At 33.3% G+C, this 10,738-nt stretch overlaps 1 protein-coding gene across 2 annotated transcripts; it reads right to left on the reverse strand.

Annotated features, from left to right (window-relative positions):
- Window positions 1–843: 843 nt before the first annotated feature.
- On the reverse strand, window positions 844–8,831 carry LOC132703930 (odorant receptor 4-like). Of its 2 annotated transcripts, none has more exons than XR_009619190.1 (7): window positions 8,303–8,831; window positions 7,817–8,066; window positions 4,720–4,960; window positions 3,538–3,637; window positions 2,392–2,500; window positions 2,172–2,327; window positions 844–2,116 (listed from the first exon to the last, which is right to left on the reverse strand). XR_009619190.1 is itself a non-coding variant. In XM_060673477.1 (7 exons), the coding sequence occupies exons 1-7, from the start codon at window positions 8,660–8,662 to the stop codon at window positions 2,063–2,065; spliced, it is 1,266 nt and encodes a 421-aa protein (XP_060529460.1). In that variant the 5' UTR covers window positions 8,663–8,831; the 3' UTR covers window positions 844–2,062. The 2 variants fall into 2 exon arrangements, 1 of the variants encoding a protein (XP_060529460.1); XM_060673477.1 differs by having other exon boundaries at window positions 2,396–2,500.
- Between the last annotated feature and the right edge of the window lie 1,907 nt (window positions 8,832–10,738).

Raw genomic sequence — 10,738 nt, forward strand, 5'->3', positions numbered from 1 at the left:
TAAAGCGGAAACAGCAGAAAAATTCATGTCTGCAAACATGCACAGTAAGGAAGAAGCTAAGTTCCAACATCATTTTGATTGTAGACACAGATCTATTATAATTGTTCATGTTTTATTTAAATTAGCAGTCGCCGAGTTAGCTGAGCAACTTTCATAAGTTATATGACATATATTTATAGTGGAATTAGCAGAGAAATAATGTATGTAAGCATGCGCAGTAAGTAAGAAACTAACTTTAACCTTTTAATGTTTTATTTACAAGTTATGTGACATATATTCATTTGCAATGAAAAGAATTATTAAATATGGTGTATACAATATTGCAATTTTTTTACCATTCTTTACTGGCCTATATGTCCTTACTTTTATAGTAGTTCAAATTTTCGATGTGTGTGGAGCGCAAGTCGATTTTAATGGCACCTAGTTTAAAATGTCATGTACATAATAATCCTGAATCTCTACCCTGAATAGACTTAGATATTTGTCACTAATTTGAAAATCAGTGATAAAAACCGGTCGTCAAATGCAATAAAACGTGCGCAAAATTGACAAAAATTGAACTGAGGTGGCTTTTACTTGATGAAAATCCATTTATCAAAATAAATAAGAACTAAAAGTTCAGATTTTCACGAAATTATATATTATGACATGACATTTGATAAAGACACGGTGTTGTCGAAACAATTGTCATGTCATAATATATAATTTAGCGAAAATCTGAACTTTTAGTTCTTATTTATTTTGCAAAATTGACAGATGAAATCAGAAGTGGGCGTTCTTTTTAATATCAATGTTGTTATGACTTTTAAGTAATCCGCCACTACTGTAAAGGCCCCCACAGACGCTAAATTTTTTAGCCCACAGGCCAATTTGTGCAGTTTAACTGTACTATTGCCTGTCCCACACACACGCAGTTTTATAACACAGTTCTTTCTATACAGCCAACTGGGTAAATTCACACTCATTAGTTTTGGCACGGTTTTTCTATACTTAGTAAAAGATAATGACTTTTCAAGACACGCCATTATATTGCATTGTGCTTGCTTGTGCAATAAAGAAAAAGCAAAAAAAACAACGGTTGGTTTAAAGAAGCAAATGGACCAAAGATTGGTTACTCAAAAGAAATTATTACTCCCATGTCAATTTGCTTGCTGATTTGAAACTTGAGAAGCAGGATTGGTTTAACTACCTAAGAATAGACGAGACAACCTACTTGAAATTATTGAAACTCGTTTCTCCTTTGATACAAAAGCAAAACACATGCATGAGGCAATCAGTTTCATGCCATGAGCGGTTAACAGCTATTTTTTTAACCACGGCTTCCATATTTGCTCCTGTATCATATCTTTGAGTTTTTCGACCAACATATCATAGGCTGCGGACTTTTTATTTCTGTCACTGTATTTACTCTTTATTTTCCATAAACATGGTAAGCTTTGGTATACCTCAATAAATTCGCTTAAAAACTGTTTGCTAACATTCGTCTTTTTGTTGCTTACTATTTTTGGATTCTAAATAAACCTTAAAACTGAACAAATTAACTGAACGAGTCCCACACACGCTCAGGTGTCCAAGTTTGCGCAGGCTAAATTCAAGCACGGGCTGATTTTGATCAGGCCAGGCCAACGGGCTGCGTAGTCGGCCGGACGTTCACACAAACGCACCGATATGCCTGCACAAACTAGGTTTGCACAGGCAGCCTGTATTAAAAAATTGAGCATCTGTGGGGGCCTTAACAATGGAAATATTCGTAAAACAAAGCCTGCTAAGGTTTCAGTTTCATTAAACACTTTCGCGAGTCCGTTGGAGTCATTAGCAGGAAATGTGTTAGAGTTGTTTTGCAAAAATATAACTTAAAACTAATGTTCGTAGAAAAAGCATAGCAATAAAACTTATTGCATAACTAGGTATACTATTGTATAATGTCATCCGTCTAAAAGTCGAGTACATTTTTTATTTTTTTATACTCCACACGAATCCATAAGCTGCGAATTGGGAACAAACCAACCCTCTTCTTCAATTATTTATTCAACATAATAATTGGGACGAAAACGCTACTGGCTTATTCTGAAGTGTTTTTAATTAAGGCAAATATAGAGTAGGACGTTTTTATGATCTAAAAAAAAAGTAAGAAGTACGTGTAAATTAACCAAACTAAACAGTAAACTTACTGACATAAAAGTGGGCAAAGTTAGCGGCAGAAATTTTCCGGCAGTAAAATAAAGGGGTTTCTTAGTTCGCATCATTGTAAAAATCAAGTTCTTTTTAAAGCTCGTCGTAGTAGCAAACCATTCGCACTCCCAAATATAATTTGATAATTCCTGACACTAAAAAGCAGAAAAATAGTCAAAATAAATAACATATGCCAAGGCGCAAGGAACTGTAAAATACCTGCCTTAAGAGTGACTTCGTTGCCAAACCAGCAGTAAACAAACAGTTGAAAAAACATGGCAGCCATATATACACATTCCGCTATGAACTGCTTACTTCCTAGAGGCGTCTAAAATATAGAGTTAGAACAAAAATTAAATTAGAACAAAAAATGTTCAGTTTTTAATAAATAATAAAATAATAATAATAATAAAATAAATAATAATATAAAATATAAATAAATAATGAATTAAAATATATTTTTTTTGATTTGATAAAGGCACGGTGTTGCCGAAACAGCTGTCATAAAGAATTAAAAACTGTGAAAATCGGAACATTTTTGTTCTAATTTAATTTGTGTTAAATGGATTTTCATCAAGTAAAAGCCACCTCAGTCCGATTTATACTTGGGTTTTCGAGTTTTTTAAATAAAATATCGTAATCTTAGATTTTCGAATATTCATAAAATTTATTTGTTTTTCTGCAAAATATGACACCACTTGAGCTTTTACCTACCCCTATTTAGAGCATGGTTCAAATATCCTTTTCCGATCAAATCCATTAAATACCGTATGGTGCACAATAAATGGTGACCAAAAATAAAACCTCGTAATCTTTTATTAATATGTTTGACCCTTTTTAAAAATTTACAAGAGTAATAAGTTGTTGAAAATCGAAAGAGGAATCCAAAAATATCATTAGAAAGTCATTCAAACTTAAGAGAAAAGAGAGAAAGTGTTTTCTTTTATACTTAACGCCTGTAATTATCAACATCGATCTTCAAACTTTACAGTATCTAAGGTTTAACAAAAATGTTAAAAATTTCTAATAAAATATTTTTTCCCAAATTTTCTCGTTTAATTGATACCATTCCCTGGACAAGTTTTATTTGCGATGTCTCTTATTGTTAAAAAGGATTACGTTTTACACTGCGACTGAAAGTGTAACATCATCAAAGAAATCTCCAAATTATAGCTAGTCAAAATTGGATAACTTCTTGGGTCTATCGTCTAGTTGTTATAGAACAATTGAAATAACTCTCAATGCTTCCACTTACAATACCACTGAATACCATGTTTCCAAAATAAAAAAATTATAGGAAAAGGAAAGACTCTCCTAAAATTCACCCAGTTCAGAAAATGTTAATATATTTAAAAATCAATTTACCGTTGATACCAGGTACAGACAGGTACACAATATAAATAGAGTTGCTGTTATTTGACAGAGTGTTACATATCTGTAGACAGATTCCAGTTGATTGCTCATGCTAAAATGTTAAATTAAATGTACGTTAAATATCAAATCTCTTTACGTAGTTCTGCATGCAATGGACGAACTTTTAAGACTGTTTCCCATCTTAAATCTACATCCCTTTTAAAGATCTGATTATTGCCTGAAATTACGTCTATACTACTGGATATTGATTAATTAATTGTAAATTGTAAGGCCGCTAAAATTTTTGCTTGATATATAAAATTTTGGTAGAAATAAATAATGTTATTTAATACTAGGCTTTTAGATTAGATCGGACATGACCATGCAGAAAAATTCGACCTGACAACGAGAACAGTAAAATGATTGACGTAGATGAAAAAATTAGCATCTCTTTCAAATAAAACAATTTAATTGCACTCTACAGTCTGTTTCAGTTTTTTGTTGCATAACTTTAACGGTTGGTAAAAGTTTTGAAATTAATATAATGCTCTTATAAGTACATGTTATAAGGAGCTTAATAAGATACCTAATTGGTTTGATACATAGCTAGTAGAGATGTAGAGGCCCTGTCTATGCCTATATTACAAGAACTTATGAAGCAACTATAAAAAAAAAAGAGAAGATACAACATTGCCGCTTGGCGCAGTATTTTGTCAAAGTATATGTCGATCTGGTTAAATGTTCTGAGAAATCGAGTTAAGTATGTTGAAATCGCTGTTTATATGATCTAATAGCTGTATAGTTTGACATAATGAGATTTAGGAGTTTTTGTAGGCAGGAAATTTAAATTAATTTTTAGTTTTCATATTGCTGATAATTTGAGACTTTTATCGATAGAGTGGAGGACCAGCTGAGTGGCCTCCACGATTTCCAGATTTAAACGGAGCACTTTAACACCCTGTAATATTTTGAAAATTTGTGAAAAAAATGAAACACCTTCACTTTTTTGAATATAGCTTTCAGCAACGTTAAAAACTATTTAAAAATATATAACTTTCATGAATAACCATGCACAATGTATTATGTCGCATTCCTGCGACATAATACATTGTACGTAGAAAGATGCGAAACAACCTCAAAAGAATTGCCATTTTAATGGTACGTAAAGTACGATAATTTAATCAATGAACCCACTGTAGTACAGTCTGAAGATGCCTGGAGATTTTTCTAAATTGTTTATAGAGCTCATCAGTGAATTCAGCGTTTTCATGTAATCGAAGGCTAGAGATCGGCTGGCCAACTATCTTTGCAGTTCGTCCACGAAGCGTCTTAAAAGCTCCTTGCATGATGGTCAAATTTGATCCAATGTTATTCATAATGTTCATGAAAAGGGTATCAATTCCAACGATGCTGTAGGCATACGAAAACATTGGACCTAAAAACAATCACGTACAAAATACGAGTTGACTTCATTATTATTATTATTATTATTATTATTATTATTATTATTGTTATTATTATTATTATTATAAAAAGTATAAATGATCCAGTGCTCTATATGAGAAGGCAATCAAGTCCCACGAGGTCGTTTTTCCTGGATCCGGTTTCCAGTCAATTAGTCTATCACACAATTCTACATTTAAGTAATTCTAATTCTTTAGACGTCTATATCTCACCCTATAGCTCATCTAATTAACCAGATGTTTGAAACTGGAATATTTTCAGGAATAAGCAGGATTGTGCCGCTACACAAGAAGGCAGATACCAACGTCCCCTCAAATTATAGACCTATTGCAATCATCCCTATAATGGGTAAGATCGTCGAAATAATCTTAAAAGATCGTTTGCTAAACTATCTTGAAAAACATAAACTTTCGTGTAAAGAACAGTTCGCGTTTAGGGGCGGAAGGTCCACCACGCATGCTTTGCTAAGTTTTGTTGGAGCATTATCGAAGGCTTTGAGCTGGTGAAATAGCAGAGGCCACCTTTTGCGATCTCACGAAGGCTTTTGGTTGTGTGGATCATGGAGTGCTGATGCAGAAGCTCGAGTGGTATGGCATCAGGGGCATGCCTTACAGATTATTACGCTCTTACCTTAGCGGTAGATTTCAGTGTGGAAGAATGGAAGATTTAGTAGTTCTAGCTTGCCGGTATCGTTTGGAGTGCCGCAGGGGTCGGTGCTCGCGCCCCTGCTGTTCATAGTTTACATCAACGATTTGCCTTCGCACATACCATGTAAAACTACGCTCTACGCAGATGATACAATTCTTTTATCCCGAGCTAGGAACCCATATGAACTTATTATTGATAGGGTGGCCGATAGGACTAGAACGCGTGGATCGTTCGGGTCGAACTCCTTACAGTTAAACGAAAATAAAACGAACAATCTTATTTTCTCTTGTAGCAAGGTGCACAATTTAAACAATGCTCCGGTTAAGGTACTTGAAGTCTGGATCGATCGGACTCTTTCTTGGAAAGATCACATTGAACACCTTTGCCACAAACTGTCAAGTCAATTGTTTCTAATTAGACACTTAAACAAGTCACTCATTCCTATCACGTCAAGACTTGCTTATTTCGGATTGTTCCATTCTCACTTAGCGTACGCTATTGTTTTGTGGGGTGGTTCTGCGCATGCCCGCAAGGCTTTTCTTATGCAAAAAAGAGCGATACATGTGACTGCGAATGCAAAACCTCGTGATCACTGCCGCCCGCTCTTCTCAAAGCTTAATATTTTTACCTTACCATCATTATTTATTTACTATACAGTCACTCCCATACATACATGAGCTAAAGAACGATATGCCTAAGCACTGTGATCGCCACAATCACTACACCAGGGGATCTGAATTAATTGTCCAGGGCCACAAGCTGCGCACATCCGAGTTAAATAAATTGTACATTAATTACTACAATGTTCTACTAACCGTTGTCAAGGATCTGCCATTCCCTAAATTTTGTAAGATAATAAAACAATTTCTATTGGAGAACGCATTCTATACTGCAGATGAGTATATCCGTGTTGCGTCACGAGTGTCTCCATAATATTAACTGGGAATTTATTTATATATTTATTTATTTTTTTTTAGCTAATTTTTGTTTCAATGTTTGGTGTTTGTCGATCTGATAATTATGTTGGTCTCTATGAATGTTATTAGAATGTGTTTGGTATTGCTTTAATTCATTTTCATTCACAGATGTGACTTCCCATTTGTTGTTCTTGTAATGTATTTAATGGCCAATAAAGTCTATTATAATAATAATAATAATAATAATAATAATTATCATTATTATTATTATTACATTTAATACTCATGTGTGTAATATGCAATGTGGAAAACAGTGTTCTGGGAAATTAGAATTCCTTTAACATCTTTCCTTGTTCGTCATAGAAGAGTCCTGTTCTCTAAACGGAGGAGCCTTCTTAGATAGCAGTGCCCTATGTGGATTCCTAACATCCTTGACTTTTATTAATTACTGAAAACCCTGGCTCTTGAATATTTTGATCAAATTTCTTAATTTAAATAGGTTTTAGGCAATAAACATCGACGATATATTTCTATCTATACATTTGCCATTTATACATTAATTCATAATATTTTTATTTTGCATTTATACTTTGTTGTGGTATTAATACAATTTATGCAAAATCACAGAAAAAAATTCTAATATCAATATCAACCGAATGAAAAGCTAAACAAATGAAGGGGCATTTTCTCTGTTGGCAATTATGAAAGTGGGCAACAAATTTATTGTTTGTTGCAGCTTCCCGTTTTGAGTGTCCAAAGAAGTTTATGTGTTGGGAACTGCAATTTTCAAGTAGACTCAATGTTTTAACTTTTAATAATATATTATATTAGGTATATTTTATAAACAACCATTTAAGTCATGAGTTTTGGGTGACTGAAGAATATTAAGTTTGTAAAAGTATTACCTAACTACTTTTATACGGATGCATGTGTTTAATCAAGCTGGAGTTTTAAAGTAACACCTTACACACTCCTGATTTGTGCGTATTTAGGTATTTAAAGTAGGAAGTAGAAAAATTTCGAACAAAATTAAGTTTGTATATAATTTCTTAAAAAATAGAATCGAAAATTTTTCTATTTATTGGAGTTAAAATGTGGTATTTTTGGTTGTGAATTATGAATGTCCAGAATTAAAGAGGGAGCACACAGCATCAAATGTACACAACAAGAAATTTATTTGGAGGTGTATGCTACTAAATTTAAATCAACTTTCATTTAAAAAAGAAACTAAAGTACATGTTTCCACATTATTATGGATATACCTGCTTGATATGCGACAGCCAAAAGGTAAAGTTTTTCTGTGTTGTATGCAAATGGCATCCAACTGTAATAGGGTAACTTTTCGGGTAACAAGTGCGTAGAATTTGCGTCGCTACGCATATATCTCGTAACACTGATGATGGGCGGAATGTAAGAAGAAGATAGCGTTGCATGCGCCAAAGCGAGAAACGACAGCGTATATGTCACACCTATTTTCTTATAACGTTTGGAGATCTTGCCAGGATTATATTCCTGTAAATTGAAGGAAATGATTAATCATTATACAAAAATAAATATAATATATAAATAAAAATATATAAATGAGATTTCAGATTTGATTTAATTGAGCACCCGATGATATCATGTGTGCAATATTTAATTTGTCAACTGTATGTAAGATTATTTATAATCATTCATTTATAATTTCAATTGGTTTAGTTTTAAGCTTTTCCCTAACAACACTGCGAAATCTGCGATTTCGTACTTACCGTAAAAGGTTTGTAATGCAGATCGGGATCTTCCAAAGTCTTCATGATTCGAATTAAACAGTCGCCCCTGAAGTACCAGAATATAACCTTGACGGCTCCCATGAAATGGGTAAGGAAAAAGTTAATATTTTTGATGAATGCGTCTTCGCGTTTGTAAGTGTAAAAGAGAGAAACGAATTCGGTAGAGGTAAACCACAGATTCGGGAACAAAAAGACAACAATAGCGTAAGCGTTGTACGCGAATTGAGCGTAAGGGTTTTTATTTTCGGGGCACCACAGCCCAGCTAGACGCAAAATCCAGCGGTTTACGTAAAAAAAATCTTCCGCGTATTCCCGACGAAGACTTTGTATTGAGTTCATTTTGACGCTGCCCAAAACTTGATTAGCAACACGTCTATTTGGTACGTAAATTTTCTTTTATAGAGGTATGTTTCGCCGCATATCCTGCAAGATAATTTATAACCATTGGCGGGGATGTGTTATTCTTATCCGAAGCATAAAAATCATATCATATTATTGTGACACTGCAATGTTTCCCCATGTGGAGCCTACTATGGTTCCTTTCAAATGCTAAAAGTAATGAATAATAATGAATAAATTAATGAACATCTGAATCTTAAGGATTCGCAAAGAATTTGAATTTGAATTTCTAAAATATTTACGTAAACAAAATTTACAGGAAAGTGTAACCTTATTTCATATCCCAATTATAAAAAAAATACTATCTTATTCTAATCTTGTAAGAACTACTTGAATTTCTTAACTTCGAAGAATACTAGAAATTACGAGTTTTGGCGCCATCTGGTGTTTTACGGGGTGTGTTTTAAATAAAAGTGTTATCGCATCTGAGTAGCATTTAGAAACGTCAAATGATTTCTTTAGGCGGTCAGCCATATAGTGATATAGAGGAGAAGGTCTATTCAAGGTGCGCATGCGCAAGATTCAAAATCTCAAAATGTGGAGATCAGTACATGATCCGAGTATTCATATTCAGTTTACGTCTAAATTTTTTGTGTCAAGGGAGTAACTAAAGAAGAAATAAACCGGAACCCTAAAAGTTTGACATATTTGTAATCTAAAAACAACATCTAACCTGTAGGACGCTAATTTACCGCTTAGTTATTTAATCTCTTAAAACCGATGCAGGTATCGTTCACCTTACTAAAACACATTCCATAATACACAAATAAGAATAAACAACTTCTATAGCTTTAGCACTGTCTATACTAGTCGTAAGCATATCAATATAAATTTGGGAGACCCAAAGAAGCCTGATGATATTGACGGTTCTCTTGTGAGGTATAACACACAAAGTTTTATTTAATTCGTTATGTACTAGAAGAAAAAAAATGTTTTTCTACTCCCGTCTGTAAAATACCTAATTACGCACCGATCTAGCGAGCGGGAAGCGTCGCTTCACCACGTCAATTTCATTTCCCACAAATCCGAGTCACTTCGGACATTTCCGGGATTTTACCGCACGGGTTTGGGAGCAATCGGATGTTTTCGGAGATATTTTCCACGCTTTGAATTTTGACGTTTGTCAATTCTGACAGTCATGTCAGTGAATGTAGTCGTGTTTTGTGAAAATGTACCCAAAAACTAACGGTCGTAGAAAAAGTATAGTATGCAACACGTTCGGTAAACTTTTCAACTCACTCGTTTATTAAACACTCGCTTCGCTCGTGTCAAATAAACTCGTGGGTCAAATGCCGTTTACCGCACTTGTTGCATAATATACTATTGCAGAGTAGAATATTTCATGGCTTCTTTGTATGGCACGGCTTGGAAAAAGTTCCAAATGGATTTAATTTAACTCATTTAAATTTTTGAATTTTGTACAGGGTATTCAGAATTGTGGAATAATCACACATTGGAAACCAAATTTTTTCAAACGAAACACAGTGAATATTTTTTTACCGAGTGATGCAAAATTAAATAACAGCGAAGGATATTTACGAAAATACATTTATCTTTATTTCAATATTTATTTATTTGCAATCAAACTTTAATAATCTTAGTGTTGGGTAATGTGTTAAATAATGTTAAAACAAAAGAAAACAACGGCAGCAGCTAAATATCTATCTATTATTATAGTCGCAACCAAGAAACCTCTTAATATATCTACTTCAAATGATTTTCCATATTTTACGTTTCCTGATTAATGATTACTAAATTTTTCTTGTTAATTTTATATTTTTTGTTAAAATCCCTCCAATGCGATCATTTTTGTTGAAAGTACACCAAAAAAAAAAATCAATTTGCATTATTTCAATTTTTTAAGCGTATTAACACATTGGATGTATATATTTTTTGCTCCAATAAACATGAGAAACTCTCAGATGTTACGCCTATGCCAGTCAAAGCATATAAATTTAATATGCTCTCTCTATATTTGACACATTCTTAATATCTATATATCTACCATAAAAGTGT

Source organism: Cylas formicarius, unplaced genomic scaffold, assembly GCF_029955315.1.
Source record: "Cylas formicarius isolate icCylForm1 unplaced genomic scaffold, icCylForm1.1 PGA_scaffold_6__28_contigs__length_40554024, whole genome shotgun sequence".
NCBI lineage: Eukaryota > Metazoa > Arthropoda > Insecta > Coleoptera > Brentidae > Cylas > Cylas formicarius.